Here is a 24,267-nt window from a genome sequence, read left to right as displayed (position 1 = left end):
TCTGGTTCATACTGCCTGAGGTTTGGGCAGCCAGGCTTTGGTTCATACTGCCTGCGGTATGTGCAGCCAGGCTCTGGTTTGTATTGCCTGCGGTTTGTGCAGCCTGGTTCTGGTTCGTACTGCTGGTGGTTTGTGCAGCCAGGTTCTGTTTCTTACTGCCTGCGGTTTGGGCAGCCAGTCTCTGGTTCATACTGCCTGCAGTTTGGGCAGCCAGGTTCTGGTTCGTACTGCCTACGGTATGGGCAGCCAGGCTCTGATTCGTACTGCCTGCAGTTTGGGCAGCCAGGCTCTGGTTCGTACTGCCTGTGGCTTGTGCAGCCAGGCTCTGGTTCATACTGCCTGCGGTTTGTGCAGCCAGGCTCTGGTTCATACTGCCTGCGGTTTGGGCAGCCAGGGCTTTGGTTCGTTCTGCCTGCAGCTTGTGCAGCCAGGCTCTGATTCACACTGCCTGCAGTTTGAGCAGCATGATTTGCCTGATAAGTTCTCGTTAATATGTGATAGGTGGCATTTTGTCAGCTTTTGTAGCTTTTGCCAATGCACATAATTCATTATTCATAATTGCTTTTAATTCTTGTCTATGTTCTTAATTTCTGGAAAAAGGATGTCATTGTTTTCCTCCTAAGGAGTTAACATATCTGTGTCTTCTCAAACAAGTACAGAAATATTTGATATAATACTGCCCTTCCTTCCAGATTTCCTGGCGGAAAGCCTAGAACACAAGACACTGGATGTATTGGTTGGATCAGACATGTGCAGTCCATAAAGGCACAAAGCAAGTTTATTCAGGACCTCAGGATTCTGTTATAGATGTCGGGGTCTCTTTCCCGTGCCCCGTCCCTGCATCGTCGCTCTAACTCTATGCCTCATTAATGTCTCTGGGAATCTTAGATCTCCGTAGTCTGGATTCTGGTCTCAAATTCTACAAAGAGCAAATATCCCAAGAATACTCAGGTATTCATTGATTTTATATTTATTTATTAATTAATCACTGAGCATTATCTAATCCCAATCCATCAGAACAATGACTGAAACGTGGAGATCCAGGGTGGGATCAGGGCTCTCTGTCATGGAGCCTTGCCCTCCCTGGGTCACAATCTCTTTCTAACTTCCAAACCTCATGAGCCCATGTAATTAACCATCTGATCCCAGGGCGCGATGTGGACTCTGGCTGGCCTTACATTACATTTGGGGGCAAACACCACAGCTGTTACATGTCCCCCCTAGATACATCACATCTCGTCATCTTCTTGTCATGGACTCTGTCTAAATAATAAGAATGTAACACAATGAGCAGCTCAATATCAGATACATGTGATCGTTACTGCTGAGCTGTTTAATATTGGATTGTATACTGCTGAGGATGAGGGTTACAGTATCCACCATAAGCCAGTAGTATCAGCACTCCAATACTATGGGTGACACTTACTGTACCGTCCATTCTTGTATTGTATACTGCTGAGGATGAGTGTTACAGTATCCACCATCAGCCAGTAGTATCAGCACTCTAATACTATGGGTGACACCGTACCATCCATTCCAGGATTGCATACTGCTGAGGATGAGTGTTAGGGTATGTGTCCATGGGTCGTATTACATCCGGAATAGCTGCGGATTGAACGCAGCAGCGTTCAATCCGCAGCGTCCAGATGTTACAGCATAGTGGAGGGGATTTTATGAAATCCCGTCTCCACTATGCGTGGTAACACGCATCCGGCGGCCCTGCGATTCCGGACATGCTGCGCGTCTTTTTAGATCGCAGCATGTCCGTTTACCTTGCGGCGACGCTGTGCCGCCGCAAGGTAAAACACAGGGCCCTTGTGTGTGGGGTGCGATGATTCCAGATGTGTGGAATGAACACATCCGGCATCATCACGTCTACAGAAGGGAGCGGAACTTTGGGCAGAGCAAGTTTTCCGCTCCGTCCAAAGCGCCGGCCATCCTGAACGTGGACACGTACCCTAACAGTATCCACCATCAGCCAGTAGTATCGCCACTCCAATTCTATGGCTGACACTTACCGTACCGTCCATTCTTGTATTGTATACTGCTGAGGATAAGTGTTACAGTATCCACCATCAGCCAGTAGTATCGCCACTCCAATATAATGCGTGACACTTACCGTACTGTCCATTCTTGGATTGTATACTGCCGAGGATAAGTGTTACAGTATCCACCATCAGCCAGTAGTATTGCCACTCCAATACTATGGGTGACACTTACCGTACCGTCCATTCTAGTATTGTATACTGCTGAGGATGAGAGTTACAATATCTACCATCAGCCAGTAGTATCAGCACTCCAATACTACTATGGGTGACACCGTACCGTCCATTCTTGTATTGTATACTGCTGAGGATAAGTGTTACAGTATCCACCATCAGCCAGTAGTATCGCCACTCCAATACCATGGGTGACACTTACCGTACCGTCCATTCTTGTATTGTATACTGCTGAGGATAAGTGTTACAGTATCCACCATCAGCCAGTAGCATAGGCACTCCAATACAACGCGAGACACTTACCGTACCGTCCATTCTTGGATTGGATACTGCGGAGGATGAGTGTTACTGTATCCACCATCAGCCAGTAGTATCGCCACTCCAATACTATGGTTGACACTTACCGTACCGTCCATTCTTGGATTGTATACTGCTGATGATGAGTGTTACAGTATCCACCAGGGTGACACTTACCGTACCGTCCATTCTTGGATTGTATACTGCTGATGATGAGTGTTACAGTATCCACCAGGGTGACACTTACCGTACCATCCATTCTTGGATTGTATACTGCTGAGGATGAGTGTTACAGTATCCACCAGGGTGACACTTACCGTACCATCTATTCTTGGATTGGATACTGCTGAGGATGAGTGTTACAGTATCCACCAGGGTGACACTTACCGTACCGTCCATTCTTGGATTGGATACTGCTGAGGATGAGTGTTACAGTATCCACCATCAGCCAGTAGTATCGCCACTCCAATACTATGGGTGACACTTACCGTACTGTCCATTCTTGGATTGTATACTGCTGAGGATAAGGCTACTTTCACACTAGCGTTTTCGGCTGCACGTTGCAATGCGTCGGTTAGGAGAAAAAACGCATCCTGCAAAGTTGTCTGCAGGATGCGTTTTTTTCCCATAGACTAACATTACCGACGCATTGCGACGTATTGCCACGATGAGGCCGTCTGTCCTCATATGCAGTCCAGCTTGACTGTGCCTGTGCGGCCGCCCTGCCTGTGAATCCCAGCCCCGCAGTGTCTTCTTATTTATTCATACTGCGGGGCTGGGATTCACAGGCAGGGCGTCCGCACAGGCACAGTCAGCTGGACTGCATATGAGGACAGACGGGCAGCGCTCACTGCGCCTGCCCAAGGCAGGAGAAAAGAGCGCAGGTGCCGGCTCATTTCAAAACAGCGGTGAGGAGGAGGCGGCGCCCGGCGCCAAGAAGACTTGAGTGACGGCTGTGTGGCATCTACAGCAAGGGGGAAAGGCCTGCCTCCAGGACTGAAGAAAGGTATTTAGGACAAATTACAAAACTGATTATTTCGGCAGTTACAGCACCCAGAACTAAAAGAGCCACCTTGCCAGAACGCAGCATTACTGCTGCACAAGGTGGCTCTTTAGTTAAAAATGCCTGGGGGGGTGACAGGTTCCCTTTAAGGCGAGGTGCTGGTGTAATGGACCAGATGGCCCCAGAACCAAATCAATTTAAGTTCACCGCACTCTCTTGTGGATATCATGCAAAATTACATTTATTACAACATAATCTGGGAGCGTAACAGAATCTTATACAATAAGCGATACTATCCATGCGATACCTCTAGGATCCTTATCCCCATCCTTCTTTATCTCTTTTCCTTCTGGAATAAGCGATTATGTGACAAAGGCTCCGATGCAGCCGAAACGTTTTCTTGTATGTCGCTTATCGTATAAGATTCTGTTATGCTCCCAGATTATGTTGTAAGAAAATAAATTTTTGCATGATATCCACAAGAGAGTGTGGTGAACTTAAATTTATTTTGTCTCTGCTGTAAGTCGTAGAGTCCCTTACCACCTCGATGTTCCGGCCACCGGTGATCTGCGCTTCAGAGGGAGATAGTTCATTCGCAGCTGTCCTCCCCTGATGTCACTCTCCTTTGCTTCGCTCTCCTACACACTCACTGAACGATGTTCTTTCCTTCTGTATGTCTCATTCTCCAGGGGCTGTAGCACTTCAGACTACAGGGCCCCTTCAGACCTTCTGACACTCTCTGTCGGTCTGCACTCTCCTTTGTAACTCACGTTCTGACTCTTTTCCCTCCAAATCAGAATTTATATAGGGGAGCCACCCATAAACAGGGTGTGGGCTCCCCCTTCTGGTCTGAAGTGTGAACATGTTGAGTGCATTGTGATTACCTGATAAAGAGATATCCTTCATCGCTTCCAAGCATAACATCACTCTGCCCGTGAGGAAAGAAATATCACTGTGACGACCAGGACCGTGGGGTGTCACATGTGATCATCATACTGTGTGTGGTGGCATCATTCTGTGTTTTTGTGGTGTGTTGGGACATTATACTGTGTGTTGTGTTCGAGCATCATACTTTCAGTCCATTTATAGTCTACTACATCGGTAATATGTAACAAAGAGGTTACTTTCTACTTTTCTTACCCCAGACATGTTGTTCTCTGCTCTATCATCAATATGGAAAATATTTTTTTCAGGGTTGAAAAAAAGACGACTCCTGGTAGGAAAAGATTGTACAAATGTAACAATAACTGCACTACAGCCATGTGGCAGCCTATGGACTTGAGGTGAATTTTAATACAATGGAAAACACAGCAATAGATATGCAAAGGAATTGCAGGAGGCACATATCAACAAATGAGAACAAAAAAAGGATTGCACAAAAGTATAAGTTAAAAAATACCTATAAGTGGGAAAGAGGCTTATTATAAAATAGAATGCCTGTAAAGTGCAAGTGCAATACAATCGCCCCTATACAAGAGAAATGATTGCAATATAATGATGAACAACAATGTTCCATATAGCCATCCCGTAGCAGCTAATGGTTGTCTCCACATGAGATGAAACACATATCTCATATATATACAGTAAAAAAGTGCAAATACCAGTGTGCTATATAATGCTGCCCATCAGATGCTTTTATGTCTACATGTAGTTATATTAAAGTGCAAGTGGGCAATATGGGACTGTGGATATACAGTAAATTATCGCTGTGCAGGGAAGCAACTATAAGACATGGTAGTCAGACATGGTAGTCAGATGTTTACAATGTCTACTACATGTGGACATAAAATCTACATCTTATGGACGGTATTATATAGATGACTTGACACTTAGACTGCACACAGTGGGACGTCCTGTCACTAAGCATAGGACTTATGAAGGGAATTGCTTGCACCAGAAACTTTTAGTGGCTTCATAGCAAAAGGGGTGAATACATATGCACATGCCAATTTTTAGTTATTTGATTATATCCCTATATTTTCTCATTCCACTAAACGTATCTGGTCAATAAAAAACAACAACAATAAGAAGCGGTGATTATCGGGTAACTGCCTCACTCATAGGGGAATGAGCCTCAGCTACAAATTGTAACTGAGATTTTAATGTTTCCCACAAGGGGGCACTGCAGGTAGGACATTTCCAGTTGTTTTCCTACCTTATTATATAACTTCAACTCTGATAATAAACATTAATATTATTATACATCACAGAAATGTCAACTGTGATACTTAACTCCTGCTCTCCGCAGCTAATTTTCGTTTTTGCGGGATTTTTTTATTTTTACTCATTTATTTTTTTTAAATAACCATATTTGTTTTTATTTATTCACTGAAATAGCCATATGAGGGCTTATTTTTTACAGGACAGGCTGTAGTTTTGAATTACATAATTATTTTTACCATATAGAGGAAGGATAAATAGCAAAAAAAATTCCAAGTGCGCAGAACTGGTGATAAAGAAATGCCATTCCGCTTAGGTTTTATTTTTACGACGATAGTTGTGAAGTAAAAATGACCTGGGGACATTCTTCTCCAGGTTAGTACGATTATTGAGATAACAAACTTACAGTTTCTGTCACTATTTTATTGACTTACAAAATTAATTTTTGTAAAGCAACAAATTAGCTTGTGTCACCCTTTTCTCATAACTTCTGTTATATTGCCATCAATGGAGCCGAGTCGGGGCTTGTTTTGTATGTGGTGAGCTGGTGTTTTCATACAATTTCGGGACATATACTAGGTTTTGATTACGTCCTATTGCATTTTTATCCGCTATTACAGCAAACGGAATAGCGCAGTTGTAGACTTTTTCCTCCTCTTTAAAGCATTCAGCAATCAGCTTAATTAGTTTTATATTTTGACTAGATGGTGGCCCAATTCTAACGCATCGGGTATTCTAGAATATGTACTGTATGTAGTTTATTTACGAAGATTTAAGAATAATGCAATGAATACACAGGATTTTCGGGGTAAAATATATATATTATCATTGAAGCAGTGTTTAGATTACGCGCCAATATCACTGATTGGTCGCGGCTGGCCGGGCGTGACCAATCAGCGCAGCGGGGTTTAAATCTTGAGCCAATATCGCTGATTGGTCATGGCCGGCCGGGCGCGACCAATCAGCGAAACATGGTTCAAATCCCTCGCCAATTCGCGGCCGGACTGAACCTGTCGCGGCCGGGCGCGACCAATCAGCGAACCGTGGTTCAAATCCCGTGCCAATTTGCGTTCGGACTGCTCCTGTCGCAGCTGGCGAGACCAATCAGCGAGGCGAGATTTCCGTTACAGACAGACAGAATTAGACGATTATATAGTGGACTAGATGGTAGCCCGATTCTAATGCATCGGGTATTCTAGAATATGTATGTAGTTTATTTCTGAAGATTTTAGAATAATACATTGAATACACAGGATTCGGCCAACCGCGACCAATTAGCGAAGCGTGGTTCAAATCCTGCGCCAATTCGCGGCCGGACTGCGCCTGTCGCTGATTGTTCACGGCCGGCTACGTTGTATATAGCACAGCCACGTAGTATATAACAGCCCATGTAGTAAATAGCACAGCCACGTAGTACATAGCACAGCCACGTAGTATATAACACAGCCACGTAGTATATAACACAGCCCACGGAGTATATAGCACAGCCCACGGAGTGTATAACAGCCCACATAGCAAATAACACAGCCACGTAGTATATAGCACAGCCCACGTACACTCACCGGCCACTTTATTAGGTACACCATGCTAGTAACGGGTTGGACCCCCTTTTGCCTTCAGAACTGCCTCAATTCTTCGTGGCATAGATTCAACAAGGTGCTGGAAGCATTCCTCAGAGATTTTGGTCCATATTGACATGATGGCATCACACAGTTGCCGCAGATTTGTCGGCTGCACATCCCAAAGATGCTCCATACAAGGCAGGATGGATCCATGCTTTCATGTTGTTTACGCCAAATTCTGACCCTACCATCCGAATGTCGCAGCAGAAATCGAGACTCATCAGACCAAGCAACGTTTTTCCAATCTTCTACTGTCCAATTTCGATGAGCTTGTACAAATTGTAGCCTCAGTTTCCTGTTCTTAGCTGAAAGGAGTGGTACCCGGTGTGGTCTTCTGCTGCTGTAGCCCATCTGCCTCAAAGTTCGATGCACTGTGCGTTCAGAGATGCTCTTAGGCCTACCTTGGTTGTAACGGGTGGCGATTTGAGTCACTGTTGCCTTTCTATCAGCTCGAACCAGTCTGCCCATTCTCCTCTGACCTCTGGCATCAACAAGGCATTTCCGCCCACAGAACTGCCGCTCAATGGATTTTTTTTCTTTTTCGGACCATTCTCTGTAAACCCTAGAGATGGTTGTGCGTGAAAATCCCAGTAGATCAGCAGTTTCTGAAATACTCAGACCAGCCCTTCTGGCACCAACAACCATGCCACGTTCAAAGGCACTCAAATCACCTTTCTTCCCCATACTGATGCTCGGTTTGAACTGCAGGAGATTGTCTTGACCATGTCTACATGCCTAAATGCACTGAGTTGCCGCCATGTGATTGGCTGATTAGAAATTAAGTGTTAACAAGAAGTTGGACAGGTGTACCTAATAAAGTGGCCGGTGAGTGTAGTATATAGCACAGCCCATGTAGTGTATAATACAGCCACGTAGTGTCACGCCGTTAACGGCGATAAAGGGGCAGGACAGCATACTGGGACCTGCACCTGTCCCTGCCACTATAAAGGGGCCCTGGCTTGCCTGTTATGATCCTTAGTGGCTGAGGATCACAAATAGACCAGCAAGTGAATAAACTAAGGACAAGCTCTAGGGAGATGGTAATTGGACTGATCGCAAATCTGAACCTATCCAAAACAACTAGAGGTAGCCGGTGAACGTGCCTAAAAAATTTCCTAGACGTCTCGAGCCAGCCTGAGGAACTAGCTACCCCTAAAGAGAAAGAAAGACCTCGCTTGCCTCCAGAGAAATAATCCCCAAAGATATAGAAGCCCCCAACAAATATTAACGGTGAAGTAAGAAGAAGGCACATACGTAGGGATGAAATCAGATTCAGCAAAAGAGGCCCACTAGTACTAGAAAGCAGAAAATAGAGCAGGGGTCTATGCGATCAATAAAAAACCCTTAAAAAATATCCATCCTGAGATTTCAAGAACCCACGCACCAACTAATGGTGTGTGGGGAGTAACTCAGTCCACTAGAGCATCCAGCAAGCGAGGGAATCACATTTTAGCAAGCTGGACAAGAAAACATGATAAACACTGCTGATCAAAAAATGAGCAAACAAAACTTAGCTTGTCCTGGATGGACTGGGAGCAAGGTAGTCAGAAGGAATCTGAGTAGCACTGATTACATCGACAGCCGGCAACAAGTGGAAGCAAAACAGAGCTATATAGGAACCTCCCAGAGGATAACGAACCAGCTGATAGCCAGAGACCAGCAGGATAACAAACAAAGCCACCAGGGGGAGCCCAAAGCAGAAGTCACACCATACCACCAGTGACCACAAGAGGGAGCCCGAAAACAGAGTTCACAACACTTGCCCTTATCTCAGGGGTACCTATAATGGTAAGGAGGCCTCAGCCGCCAGCGTATCCCTGTCTCCTGTGCAGGCCCTATCAGTGGCCCCCTCTCCCCCCCAAGGAGGAGGACTGCACCAGTGTATTAATATGAAAAGTAAACAGGGTATGTAGACAAGGTAATTAAATCTCAAACTCACCAAATGCTCACACAGCCACAGAGGAAACACAGAGAAGGATAGAGGGTGGAAAAAACTAGGACGGAAAACAGGTTTAACATGCAACCAAAACAGCAGACAACAATCTCTGTAGATAAACCTCCAAGCTCCTAACACCACGCTCCTTCCCACTTCAAGCCAGGCAACAGAACTGATCACTGACAACAGTTGTAATCAAAGCTGAGTCTATATAGGAGAGGCGATTACAAAAGCCAAATCAGCCGAGAGACCAAGCTCTTCAGCAACAAGGTTTAACTCCTGCCCTGCTGGCACAAGACAGCCAGGTCAGAATTCAGGAGAAGAGCTTCTGTTCACCGTGTGTGAACAAGGCCCAGAGCGCTGCGGTTCTCTGGAACCTCTCTGTCGCGGTAGCCCCGTGACAGTACCCCCCTTCTATGAGGGACCTCCGGAACCTCAGGACCAGGTTTCTCAGGATGAGCTGTATGAAATGCCCAGACTAACCTAACCGCATGGACATCGGCTGCAGGTACCCACATCCTCTCCTCGGGACCGTACCCTTTCCAATGTACTAGATACTGTAGAGACCGGCAAACAAATCGAGAATCCATGACCCTGGCTATCTGGAACTCAAGATTTCCATCAACAAGGACCGGAGAGGAAGGTGAAGGTGATGGATTAGGTGACGCAACAAACCTCTTGAGTAAGGAGCGATGAAAAACATTATGGATCCTAAACAACTGAGGTAAAGCCAGCCGAAATGCAACATGATTGACGACGGCCACAATGCTATAAGGGCCAATAAACCTAGGGCCCAATTTCCACGAGGGAACTCTCAGTTTAATATTCTTTGCGGACAACCAAACCCAATCACCCACACATAGGTCCGGACCTTCCATATGTCTCCAATCAGCCGCATTCTTATATCTGGAACTCATCCTCTTTAATTTATCAAGAACCCCTTGCCATACGGACGTGATGGACGAAGAAAACCTCTCCTTTTCAGGCACCCCTGAGGAATCCTTCCTATTAAATGAACTGAATTGAGGATGAAAACCATATGCCCCAAAAAATGGGGACTTACCAGTACACTCATGAGTACAGTTGTTTATTGCAAACTCTGCCAACGGTAAGTACTTAACCCAGTCCTCCTGATTTTCTGAAATGAAACACCTGACATAAGTTTCAAGATTTTGATTTACACGTTCTGTCTAACCATTGGATTGAGGATGAAAAGCTGACGAAAACGACAAATGAATCCCCAGCCGGCTGCAAAAAGCCCTCCAAAACTTAGAAATAAACTGCACCCCATGGTCTGACACAATATCTGAAGGAACACCATGCAATCTCACAACCTCCTTGATAAAGATCTGTGCCAGAGTCTTGGCATTAGGTAACGCGGGAAGGGCAATAAAATGTGACATCTTGCTAAATGTCAACTACGGCTAAAATAACTGTATTACCCTCAGAAACCGGTAAGTCGGTGATGAAGTCTATTGACAAATGGGTCCAAGGTCTATTGGGAATCCCCAGAGGTTGGAGAGACCCAGACGGGCGAGTACGAGGGGTCTTGGAACACGCACACCCACTGCAGGCAGCGACATATTCCTGTACATCATGATTTACCCCAGACCACCAAAAACGCCGAGTGAGAAGGTACGTGGTAACTTTACTTCCAGGGTGTCCGGCCAAAACCGAATCATGATGTTCATTGATGACCCTAAGACGAAGATTAACAGGAACATAAAGTTTACCTAAAAGACAGGCTGCTGGGGCGTCCCCCTGCACCTCTACCACCTCTCTCTCAAGATCCAAATTAATTGCGGCGACAATTACACCCTTCTGCAGTATAGGACCTGGCTCACAATTATCCCCACCCCCGGAAAACAACGGGATAACGCATCAGCCTTGACATTCTTGCTTCTTGGCCTATACGTAATGTAGAAATTGTACCTGGCGAAGAACAGAGACCACCTAGTTTGCCTAGGTGTGAGACGCTTCGCAGATTCTAAATACAACAGATTTTTGTGATTTGTGATCACCATGACTGGGTGAAGTGCTCCCTCCAAAAAATGGCGCCATTCTTCAAATGCCCATTTAATTGCCAACAGCTCCCTGTTACCAATATCATAATTCCTCTCAGTAGGAGATAATTTTTTCAAGAAAAATGCACATGGATGCCACTTACTCGGAGAAATCCCCTGTGACAATACAGCTCCCACCCCCACCTCAGAGGCATCCACCTCTACCACAAATGGCTGCGTAATGTCAGGCTGTATTAGTATGGGTGCAGTGGAAAAACACTTCTTCAAAGTTTCAAAAGCCTGGCAGGCCACACTGGACCAGACAGAGAAGTCTGTGCCTCTTTTGGTCATGTCTCTTTAAGGTTTGGCTACTACTGAAAAGTCTTTAATAAATTTGCGATAGTAGTTTGCAAAACCTGAAAACCTCTGTAAGGCCTTAAGGTCCTCAGGACGCTTCCACTCCAAGACCACCTTGACCTTAGCCGGATCCATACGAAATCCTTTGGAGGATAAGAAATAACCCAATAACGGAATCTCTTTGACCGCGAACATGCATTTCTCAAGTTTGGCAAATAGTTTATTGTCCCTGAGTACCTGAAGGACCTGCCTTATATGAACCTGATGGAACTCGAGGTCAGGGGAATAAATTAAGATGTCATCGAGATATACCACCACAAACCTACCTATCAGGTGACCAAGCACGTCATTGACAAAGTGTTAAAACACAGCAGGAGCATTACATAACCCAAAAGGCATAACCATGTTCTCGTAATGTCCCTCTGGAGTATTAAACGCCGTTTTCTATTCATCCCCCTCCTTCATCCGAATGAGATTATATGCCCCCCTGAGGTCTAATTTGGAGAACCACTTAGCCCCCACAATTTGATTAAAGAGGTCCGAAATAAGAGGAAGCGGGAAAGAATCCCAGACCGTAATTTGATTTAATTCACGGAAGTCTAAGCATGGGCGTAAACCCTGGTCTTTCTTCTTTACAAAGAAGAACCCAGCAGCAATGGGTGATAACGAGGGTCTGATATGACCCTTGGCCTGACTCTCCGTGATATAGTCCTTCGTGGCCTGTCTCTCTGGGGCAGGCCGATGAAAATGTCAGACTGATACCCAGCCTTTTACAAAAAGCCCTCCAGAATTTTGCCACAAATTGCACCCCTCTATCAGACACCACACTGACAGGCACACCATGCAATCGGACCACATGCTCAATGAATAGTTTTGATAGAGTCTCAGCATTAGGGAGGCCCGCCAAAATGCACCTGTTTACTGAACCTATCAACAACTACCCAGATCGTGGTTTTGTCATTAGAGAAGATCGGTGATAAAATTCATGGACTTATGAGTCCACAGTCTATCTGGAATTGGCAGTGGCACCAATTCCCCGGTCGGCCGGTTACAGGGTTTTTTTGCGTGGGCACAAGTTTCACAGGAAGACACAAACCCAGTGACGTCAGAAGCCAACGAGGGCCACCAAAACAGCCTAGTGATGGCTTTACGTGTGTCCGAGATTACAGGATGCCCACCCAGAGCCGAGTCATGGAACTCCCGAAGCACCCTTAAACAATATTGAACAGGCACAAAGAGCTTATCAGGTTTGGACAAAGGAGCAAGAGATTGGGCCTCACGAATCTCTCGTTCCAATGCCGAGGACACCGCAGCCACCACTCCGTGCTGAAAAATGGATCCTGTTCTGAAAGTAATAGAAAACTGAAATCTGGAAAAAATTGACCACCTTGCCTGTCTCGGAGTTAAACATTTGGCGGACTCGATGTAAGACAGGTTCTTGTGATCCGTAATGACCGTGATACAATGGACAGCCCCCTCCAAAAATTGCCTCCATTCTTCGAACACCAATTTAATGGCCAACAGCTCCAGGTTACCCACATCATAATTCCTCTCAGCAGAGGAAACATTTTTCGAAAAGAAGGCACAGGGTCTTAAGTTAGTCAACGTGGTAGGCCACTGAGACAACACAGCCCCCACTCCCACCTCCGAGGCGTCCACCTCTACGTTAAATGGTTTAGACAAATCAGGATGAACCAATACAGGGGCAGTCATGAAACAGTTCTTCAAGGAAGAAACCGCCACCACAGCTGGAGCTGACCAGTTCTTGAGATCAGCCCCCTTACGAGTTAAATTTGTGAGGAGTTTGACCATCTGAGAAAACCCCTTAATGCATTTTCTATAATAATTAGCGAAACCCAGAAAACACTGAAGACCCTTGAGACCCAATCCACAATAGCCTGCACCTTCCTAGGGTCCATACGAAACCCCTCAGCAGACAAAATAACCCCAAGAAAGGACAATTATTGAGCAAAAAATTAACACTTCTCCAGTTTAACAAATAGTGAGTCCTCCCTGAGCCTCTGAAGAACCGCCCGGAGGTGGCCCATGTGACTCTGTTTGTCAAAAGAATATATGAGGATGTCATCAAAATGCCCAATAAAATCTGAGAATACATAATTCATGAAATTCTGGAACACTGCTGGTGCTTTGTAACAACCCTGCCAGCATCACTGCATGGCCTTTCATCCCCCACATCAACTCACTCACCCAGTGCCATGCTGTGAGATCTGTCTGCTGCCGGCTCCATGCCGTGGGTTCCATGGCCGCTTACTCTGTGTACACTTCCTGGCTGTGTGTATAGGGGGGCGGCACCAGCAACTTCGGATTCTTATTGAGACTGTGTGCACTGTTGTGGATTCTGTTTTTGGGCTCCCTCTGGTGGTTACAACTGGTACTGGGTGACTTTGGTGGGTTGCGGTCTCTGGTTTCCACCTGTCCATCAGAGGCTGGGTGTTTCCTATTTAACCTGGCTTTCCTGTCATTCCCTTGCCGGCTATCAATGTATCAGTGTGTCTCTGTTACCTTTGCTACCTGCTCCTAGGCCTTCAAGACAAGCTAAGTCTGGATTTCCCTGTTTCATGTTTGCTTTCATGTTTTTAGTCCAGCTTGCAGATATGTAATTCTCTGCTGCTGGTTGCTCTAGTGGGCTGAAATTACCACTCATGTACCATGAGTTGGCACATGAGTTCAAGTAATTTCAGGATGGTATTTTGAAGGGTTTTAAGCTGACCGCGCAGTTCACCTTTGGTATCCTCTGCTATCTAGCTTAAGCGGGCCTCATTTTGCTGAATCTGTTTTCATAACTACGTTTGTGCCTTCCTCTCATTTCACCGTCATTATATGTGGGGGGCTGCTATTTCTGTGGGAATATTTCTCTGGAGGCAAGATAGGTCTGTGATTCTTCTGATAGGGGTAGCTAGATCTCCGGCTGGCGCGAGACGTCTAGAGTCCCCCCAGGAACGTTCCCCGGCTGCTGTTAGTTGAGTGTTGAGGTTCAGGATCGCGGTCAGCTCAGGTTCCATCACCCTAGAGCTCGTCCTGTTTTTGCCCGTGTTATGTGTTTAATTCCCTGCCATTGGGAACATGACAGTATAGCCGGCCCACAAAGTGTTAATTGTTTGGGCTGAAGCAGGAGAAAAAGAAGTGTTGAAGGGAAATTTTTTTAATTTTCCCTCAGAGTTTTGCTGCCTAGCCCTTAATTGCTGTCTAGCTGCTTCTTACCTCCTCTTAACCCTTGAATGGCTCTGACCTTAGCTGTTTAACATGGATGTCCAGAGTTTGGCTTCCAGCCTGAATAATCTTGCTGCAAAAGTTCAAAACATACAGGATTTTGTTGTTCACACTCCTATGTCTGAACCTAGAATTCCTATTCCAGAGTTTTTTTCTTGAGATAGATCTACCTTCCTGAATTTCAGGAACAATTGCAAATTGTTTCTTTCTTTGAAATCTCGCTCCTCTGGAGACCCTGTTCAGCAGGTCAAGATTGTAATATCTTTCCTGCGGGGCGACCCTCAGAATTGGGCATTTGCATTGGCACCAGGGGATCCTGCATTGCTCAGTGTGGATGCGTTTTTTCTGGCACTGGGATTGCTCTATGAGGAACCTAACCTGGAGATTCAGGCTGAAAAGGCTTTATTAGCCCTCTCTCAGGGGCATGATGAAGCGGAAGTATATTGTCAAAAATTTCGGAAATGGTCGGTGCTTACTCAGTGGAATGAGTGCGCCCTGGCTGCAAACTTCAGAGATGGTCTTTCTGAGGCCATTAAGGATATTATGGTGGGGTTCCCTGCGCCTACAGGTCTGAATGAGTCTATGGCTATGGCCATTCAGATTGATCGGCGTTTACGGGAGCGCAAACCTGTGCACCAGTTGGCGGTGTCTTCTGAACAGGCACCTGAGACTATGCAATGTGATAGAATTCAGTCCAGAAGTGAACGGCAAAATTATAGGCGGAAAAATGGATTGTGTTTTTATTGTGGTGATTCAGCTCATGTTATATCAGCATGCTCTAAACGCACAAAAAAGGTTGATAAATCTTTTGCCATTAGTACTCTGCAGTCTAAGTTCATTTTGTCTGTAACTCTGATTTGTTCACTGTCATCCATTTCCGTCGATGCCTATGTGGATTCGGGCGCTGCCCTGAGTCTTATGGATTGGTCATTTGCCAAACACTGCGGTTTTAGTCTGGAGCCTCTGGAAGTTCCTATTCCTTTGAAGGGAATTGACTCTACACCATTGGCTATGAATAAACCGCAGTACTGGACACAAGTGACCATGCGCATGACTCCCGTTCATCAGGAGGTGATTCGCTTCCTTGTACTGTATAATTTACATGATGTACTAGTGCTTGGTCTGCCATGGTTACAAACTCATAATCCAGTCCTGGATTGGAAAACAATGTCTGTGTTAAGCTGGGGATGTCAGGGGGTTCATGATGATGCACCTCTGATTTCAATCGCTTCATCTACTCCTTCTGAGGTCCCTGCGTTTTTGTTTGACTATCGGGATGTTTTTGAGGAGCCTAAGCTCAATTCGCTCCCTCCTCATAGGGATTGTGACTGTTCTATAGAATTAATTCCTGGCAGTAAGTTCCCTAAGGGTCGTTTATTTAATCTGTCAGTGCCAGAGCATACTGCTATGCGGAATTATATTAAGGAGTCCTTGGAAAAGGGACATATTCGTCCATCTTCGTCAACTCTGGGAGCAGGTTTTTTTTTCGTGGCAAAAAAAGATGGTTCCCTGAGGCCTTGTATAGATTATCGCCTTCTGAATAAGATTACAGTCAAATATCAGTATCCATTGCCATTATTGACTGATTTGTTTGCTCGCATTAAGGGGGCTAGGTGGTTCACTAAGATAGATCTTCGCGGTGCGTATAATCTTGTGCGGATAAAGCAGGGTGATGAGTGGAAAACCGCATTTAATACGCCTGAGGGCCATTTTGAGTATTTGGTAATGCCTTTTGGACTTTCTAATGCTCCTTCAGTCTTTCAGTCCTTTATGCACAATATTTTCCGTGAATATCTGGATAAGTTTATGATTGTGTATTTGGATGATATTTTGGTGTTTTCTGATGACTGGGAGTCTCATGTTCTACAGGTCAGGAAGGTGTTTCAAGTCCTGCGGGCCAATTCTCTGTTTGTGAAGGGCTCAAAATGTCTCTTTGGAGTCCAGAAGATTTCTTTTTTGGGGTACATTTTTTCTCCTTCTACTATTGAGATGGATCCCGTTAAGGTTCAGGCGATTTGTGACTGGACACAACCTACATCTGTTAAGAGTCTTCAGAAGTTCTTGGGTTTTGCTAATTTTTATCGTCGGTTCATTACTAATTTTTCCAGTGTTGTTAAACCTTTGACTGATTTGACTAAAAAGGGTGCTGATTTTGCTAATTGGTCTCCTACGGCTGTGGAGGCCTTTCAGGAACTTAAGCGCCGGTTTTCTTCTGCTCCTGTGTTATATCAACCAGATGTTTCACTTCCTTTTCAGGTTGAGGTTGATGCTTCCAAGATTGGAGCGGGGGCGGTTTTGTCACAGAGAAGTTCCGATGGCTCGGTGATGAAGCCATGTGCGTTCTTTTCTAGAAAATTCTCGCCCGCCGAGTGCAATTATGATGTGGGTAATCGGGAGCTTTTGGCCATGAAGTGGGCATTTGAGGAGTGGCGTCATTGGCTTGAGGGTGCTAGACATCGTGTGGTGGTCTTGACTGATCACAAAAATCTGATTTACCTTGAGTCTGCCAGGCGTCTGAATCCTAGACAGGCTCGTTGGTCGTTGTTTTTTTCTCGTTTCAATTTTGTGGTTTCATACCTGCCAGGTTCAAAGAATGTGAAGGCAGATGCTCTTTCCAGGAGTTTTGTGCCTGACTCTCCTGGAGACTCTGGGCCTACTGGTATCCTTAGGGATGGGGTAATATTGTCCGCCGTCTCCCCAGACTTGCGACGTGCATTGCAGGAGTTTCAGGCGGATAAACCTGATCGTTGTCCACCAGAAAGACTGTTTGTTCCGGATGATTGGACCAGTAGAGTCATCTCCGAGGTCCATTCTTCTGTGTTGGCTGGTCATCCTGGAATATTGGTACTAGAGACTTGGTGGCCAGGTCTTTTTGGTGGCCTTCCTTGTCAAGGGATGTGCGCACCTTTGTGCAGTCTTGTGAAGTGTGTGCTCGGGCTAAGCCTTGCTGTTCTCGGGCCAGTGGGTTGTTGTTATCCTTGCCTATCCCGAAGAGGCCTTGGACGCACATTTCCATGGATTTTATTTCAGATCTCCCTGTCTCACAGAAAATGTCCGTTATCTGGGTTGTGTGTGACCGCTTTTCTAAGATGGTTCATTTGGTACCCTTGCCTAAGTTGCCTTCCTCCTCTGAGTTGGTCCCTTTATTTTTTCAGAACGTGGTTCGTTTGCATGGGATTCCGGAGAATATCGTTTCTGATAGGGGATCCCAGTTTGTGTCTAGATTTTGGCGGACGTTTTGTGCTAAGATGGGCATTGATTTGTCTTTCTCGTCTGCATTCCATCCTCAGACGAATGGCCAGACGGAGCGAACTAATCAGACCTTGGAAACTTATTTAAGGTGTTTTGTTTCTGCTGATCAAGATGACTGGGTTGCCTTTTTGCCACTGGCCGAATTTGCCCTTAATAATCGGGCTAGTTCTGCTACTTTGGTTTCTCCTTTCTTTTGTAATTCGGGGTTTCATCCTCGTTTTTCCTCTGGTCAGGTGGAGCCTTCGGATTGTCCTGGAGTGGACGTGGTGGTGGACAGGCTACATCAGATTTGGAATCAGGTGGTGGACAATTTGAAGTTGTCTCAGGAGAAGACTCAGCAGTTTGCTAATCGCCGTCGCCGCGTGGGTCCCCGACTTCTTGTTGGGGACTTGGTGTGGTTGTCTTCTCGTTTTGTCCCTATGAAGGTCTCTTCTCCTAAGTTCAAGCCTCGGTTCATCGGTCCTTATAAGATCTTGGAGATTCTTAACCCTGTATCTTTTCGTTTGGATCTCCCAGCATCGTTTGCTATTCATAATGTGTTCCATCGGTCGTTATTGCGGAGGTATGAGGTGCCCGTTGTTCCTTCGGTTGAGCCTCCTGCTCCGGTGCTGGTGGAGGGAGAATTGGAGTATGTTGTTGAGAAGATCTTGGATTCTCGTGTTTCCAGACGTAAACTCCAGTATTTGGTTAAGTGGAAGGGTTATGGTCAGGAGGATAATTCCTGGGTGGTCGCCTCTGATGTTCATGTGACTAATTTGGTCCGCGCCTTCCATAGAGCTCATCCTGATCGCCCTGGGGGTTCTCGTGAGGGTTCGGTGACCCCTCCTCAAAGGGGGGGTACTGTTGTGGATTCTGTTTTTGGGCTCCCTCTGGTGGTTACAACTGGTATTGGGTGACTTTGGTGGGTTGCGGTCTCTGGTTTCCACCTGTCCATCAGAGGCTGGGTGTTTCCTATTTAACCTGGCTTTCCTGTCATTCCCTTGCCGGCTATCAATGTATCAGTGTGTCTCTGTTACCTTTGCTACCTGCTCCTAGGCCTTCAAGACAAGCTAAGTCTGGATTTCCCTGTTTCATGTTTGCTTTCATGTTTTTAGTCCAGCTTGCAGATATGTAATTCTCTGCTGCTGGTTGCTCTAGTGGGCTGAAATTACCACTCATGTACCATGAGTTGGCACATGAGTTCAAGTAATTTCAGGATGGTATTTTGAAGGGTTTTAAGCTGACCGCGCAGTTCACCTTTGGTATCCTCTGCTATCTAGCTTAAGCGGGCCTCATTTTGCTGAATCTGTTTTCATAACTACGTTTGTGCCTTCCTCTCATTTCACCGTCATTATATGTGGGGGGCTGCTATTTCTGTGGGAATATTTCTCTGGAGGCAAGATAGGTCTGTGATTCTTCTGATAGAGGTAGCTAGATCTCCGGCTGGCGCGAGACGTCTAGAGTCCCCCCAGGAACATTCCCCGGCTGCTGTTAGTTGAGTGTTGAGGTTCAGGATCGCGGTCAGCTCAGGTTCCATCACCCTAGAGCTCGTCCTGTTTTTGCCCGTGTTATGTGTTTAATTCCCTGCCATTGGGAACATGACAGTGCACCTCCCTAAGGTGTCCCTGGCTAATAGCCTAGAAGCCTCTGATACTTAAGGCATCCTCACCCATTGGAGGATGCTTGTGCAAACTTTTTCCCTCAGTTAGCATTTGCTACTGAGCTGCCAGGTCGTGTCTGTCTCTGTATCTGAGGGCTGCAATTTGCAGGCCTTCATCTGTGATTTGTTTTGTGTGTCCATTCCTGTCTGAACTCAGGTCTATGTCTGTTCCTGTCTGAACTCTGGTCTATGTCCGTTCCTGCTCCTTCTTTGTCATTTGTCAATTCCCACTCTGCTGTGCGTACCTCCGCCTTATCTTTCTGCTCTGTTCACCACTGTCTGTGACTCTGCATCTCACCACTACACTGTGGTTCTGTGCTTCTCTGCTTTGCTAACCACTACCTGTGGTTCCCTGCCTTCTGACTCTTGGCATTGCCTTCTGCGGTTCTGGCTCTTGGCATTGCTTCCTGCGGTTCTGGCTCTTGGCTCCGCCTCCAGCGTCTCTGCTCTTGGCTCCGCCTTCAGCGTCTACGCTCTTGGCTCCGCCTCCAGCATCTCCGCTCTTGGCTCCACCTCCAGCATCTCCGCTCTTGGCTCCGCCTCCAATGTCTCCGCTCTTGGCTCCGCCTCCAGCATCTCCGCTCTTGGCTCCGCCTCCAATGTCTCCGCTCTTGGCTCCGCCTCCAGCATCTCCGCTCTTGGCTCCGCCTCCAGCGTCTCCGCTCTTGGCTCTGCCTTCTCCTTCTCTGCTCTTAGCTCTGCCTTCTCCTTCTCTGTTCTTAGCTCTGCCTTCTCCTTCTCTGCTCTTAGCTCCGTCTTCTTCCTGCTCTTACTACACCTCCTGTGATTCTGCTTTGCATCTGCTTTTGCTCCACCTCTGTTTAGCAATTTGCCATACAGGTCTCTACCTGTTCCTTTATACCCTCCAGTCTGAACAGATTCTTAACTGTTTCTATACACCCGCCTGTATACCAGTTCCTACCAGAGTATCAGCCCTGTCCGCCTGTCTGCCAGAGTGCCAGCCATGCCCATCTGCCTGCCTGTATCTCCGTCAAGCCAGTCTGCCCGTCAGGGCCTCTGCCGTACCTGTCCATCAGCCAGTGTCACAGCCGTGCCTGCTTGCCTGTGTCTTGTCTCCTGGTGGGATCAGCATCCACAGTCAGACTCCACCCTTGAGTGGTACCTGGTAGCTTCCTATTGCACAAGTCTGACCTCACCATCAGAGACTCCAGCGAACACCTAGGAAGCTACTTAGTTACGCCCCTTCCAGGGAAGTCTGGTCTGTGGTCCAGTGGGGCCACACCCCCGCACACCCACACCAAACAGTCTGGGCGTGAGCGTGACAGTTTGCACAGGCCATGGTCCCCGCTGAGTCCCATGTGCCTTCTCTCTTGGAGCAAGATGAACTCTCTTCTTGCCAGTATTGGCCTCCGAGGAAAATGTTTACTCAGTCTGAAATCCAGTCCTACACTGCTCCATCCCCAATTGTCATCTCTGATGAGCTGTTTGATCGACTTCAAGCCTACACTCCTAATGACGAATCCATCCCAGCAGATACTCCATGCTACTATGGGGATCCAAAGCAATGTCATGTGTTCTTGGAGCGGTGCTTGCGTTATTTCAAGTGGCATTCTCCCCAATTCCCCACAGACTGGTTGAAAGTAGGTTTCTTAATGACCTACCTAAGAGGAGATGCTTTGATGTGGCTCGACCCCCTCTGGGAAGCAGGGAACCCCATCATCTCGAATCTGCCGGCCTTCCTGGTGGCCTTTTGTAAAGCCTTCAATAAGCCTAGTACTGCATCTCCTGAAAAGTCTTCCCCTCCAAGCTCACAGAGAAGGTCCAGACGAAAGATACTTGTAGGTAAACCGTCACTTCCGTCCATGACCATTCAAGACTCACCTGTTCCTCTACATGTCTCAGCAGCTACCCAAGCAAATCCCGAGAAGGCTGATAAAAGTGGGCTGGCAAAGCAGCAGCCTGAATCCAGCCACAAGAAGGGAACGCAGTATCACTGCGGTTGTATGGAACATCCAGATGGTCTCTGCTCTGTGAATCTTAAACTCCAAAACCCTGGGCCAGCAGGAGAGGCTGCCCTTGGCAAGAGTACCTCCTCCCCATCAAAATTAAAGACTGTGTCTCTGTTTTCCAGGAGCTTTGGAGTGGTAAAGGTGCCAGCCATTCAGAGTCAGTGTGTGGTCTCCGTCATACAGCTCCAGAACCCGGTGTGGGCATTGTCTGAAGTTGGTCAAGCCCTACTCAAGAGCTGTCTAGTCCTTCAAGGACAACTACAGCTCCAGGTTGGAGTCTTATACTCGAAGAAGTTTGTCTTCCGTATGCTGTCTGTTATGCCCATGGGTCATTCTGAGACTAGGACTCTACCACCCGCTCTGGTCAAGAGTTCCTGCAAAATGCTTCATTTGAATTTACCCAGTCGCGAAAGGTGTCTGGTTCCCATGCGTCAAAGACAGTCAACAGTGTCATCTTCTTCTTCAGCTGGTCTGCTAGTCGTAGAGTCAAGGTGTGCTGACGTCACCCAAGATGGGGAAGCGGTGACGATGTCTATACATATCTCCAGCGACTATAGCAATAACCTGTTAGTCATCGAGTCAAGGTGTGCCGATGTCACCAATAATGGGGAAGCAGTGACAATCTCTCCACACAAATTTAATGACTATACTTGTAACCTGTTCATGGAAACACCCCCACATCTTGGATGTTTTCTTCTGGATAACGAGCAGAAGATGGTTCCTATGTGGGTACCTTCATCGTTCATATGGTCAGTTGGTGAAGAATCCGAAATAGAAGTTTTTTTCCTCTCAGTTTTTTTCTGATCCGGTGGAGTTGTTGTTCTCCACACTCGGCTCTAATGATTTTTTCCTGTGTTCAGTACTCTAGAACATCTCTGCTATCTGAAGGTTTGTTTCTGGATATCGGGCAGAAGATGTATCCTGTGAGAGTTTCCTCAGATTCCGTTTGGCCGGCTGGTGAAGATATCAAGTCAGTATCATCCAAGTTCCTGCTTCCTATCTAACTGGTGGAGGTGGTCCAGCCCATTGAGGAAGTTAACCCCATTAAGCATAAAGAGACTTTGCAATCTGTGATTCCTGGTGACCCGTCTGCTTGATTCTACCCTAAAGATGTTATGATGACTTGGACTGTGAGTGGACCCTTTCTTCTTCTACAGATCATTCTGGCGGGTTTGAAGAAGAGGGGGCATAAAGGAGAGGGTACTGTAACAAACATGCCAGCATCACTGCATGGACTTCCATCCCCCCTTCCATCCCCCCCTTCCTGTTACATCAACTCACCCATTGCCATGTTGTGAGATCTGTCTGCTGCCGGCTCCATGCCGTGTGCTCCATGGCCGCTTACTCTGTGTACACTTCCTGGTTGTGTGCATAGGGGGGCGGTGCCAGGAACTCCGGATTCTTATTGAGATTGTGTGCACCTCCCTAAGGTGTCCCTGGCCAATAGCCTAGAGGCCTCTGATACTTAAGGCATCCTCAACCATTGGCGGATGCCTGTGCAAACTTTTTCCCTCAGTTACCATTTGCTACTGAGCTGCCAGGTTGTGTCCGTCTCTGTCTCTGTTTTGTATGTCCGTTCCTGTCTGAACTCTGGTCTACGTCTGTTCCTGTCTGAACACTGGTCTATGTCCGTTCCTGCTCCTTCTTTGTCATTTGTCAATTCCCACTCTGCTGTGTGTGCAGTCTGCTCTGCCTTATCTTTCTGCTCTGTTCACCACTGTCTATGGCTCTGCATCTCTCTGTTCTGTTCGCCACTACACTGTGGTTCTGTGCTTCTCTGCTTTGCTAACCACGACCTGTGGTTCCCTGCCTTCTGACTCTTGGCATTCTGCGGTTCTGGCTCTTGGCTCTGCCTTCAGTGTCTTCGCTCCTGGCTCCGCCTCCAGTGTCTCTGCTCTTGGCTCCGCCTCCAGCATCTCTGCTCTTGGCTCTTCCTTTAGCGTCTCTGCTCTTGGCTCCGCCTCCAGCGTCTCCGCTCTTGGCTCCACCTCCAGCATCTCCTTTCTTGGCTCCGCCTCCAGCGTCTCTGCTCTTGGCTCCACCTCCAGTGTCTCTGCTCTTGGTTCCACCTCCAGCATCTCTGCTCTTGGCTCTGCCTTCTCTGCTCTTGGCTCCGTCTTCCTCTTCCTGCTCTTACTCCGCCTCCTGTGATTCTGCTTTGCATCTGCTCTTGCTCTACCTCTGTTCAGCAACTTGCCGTACAGGTCTCTACCTGTTTCTTTATACCCTCCAGTCTGAACAGGTTCTTACCTGTTTCCATACACCCGCCTGTATACCAGTTCCTACCAGAGTATCAGCCCTGTCCGCCTGTCTGCCAGAGTGCCAGCCACGCCCGTCTGCCTGCCTGTATCTCCGTCAAGCCAGTCTGCCCGTCAGGGCCTCTGCTGTACCCGTCTGTCAGCCAGTATCACAGCCGTGCTTGCCTGCCTGTGTCTTGTCTCCCGGTGGGATCAATATCCACAGTCAGACTCCACCCTGGAGTGGTACCTGGTAGCTTCCTATTGCACAAGTCTGACCTCACCATCGGAGACTCCAGCGAACACCTAGCAAGCTACTTAGTTACGCCCCTTCCAGGGAA

At 46.9% G+C, this 24,267-nt stretch overlaps 1 protein-coding gene across 1 annotated transcript in view; it reads left to right on the top strand.

The window, feature by feature from the left end:
* The first annotated feature begins 825 nt into the window (after nucleotides 1-825).
* The window catches only part of NHSL2 (NHS like 2), a 458,134-nt gene continuing 434,692 nt past the window's right edge, over nucleotides 826-24,267 (top strand). The window contains exon 1 of the mRNA XM_077283326.1: nucleotides 826-951. Within this exon, the coding sequence (XP_077139441.1) occupies nucleotides 870-951 (82 nt within the window). The 5' untranslated portion in view covers nucleotides 826-869. The remainder of the gene's footprint in view (nucleotides 952-24,267) is intronic.

Source organism: Ranitomeya variabilis, chromosome 2 (assembly GCF_051348905.1).
Source record: "Ranitomeya variabilis isolate aRanVar5 chromosome 2, aRanVar5.hap1, whole genome shotgun sequence".
NCBI classification, from domain to species: domain Eukaryota; kingdom Metazoa; phylum Chordata; class Amphibia; order Anura; family Dendrobatidae; genus Ranitomeya; species Ranitomeya variabilis.
Note: the sequence above shows the minus strand (reverse complement) of the source record. Positions and strands in the feature narration are given on the sequence as shown.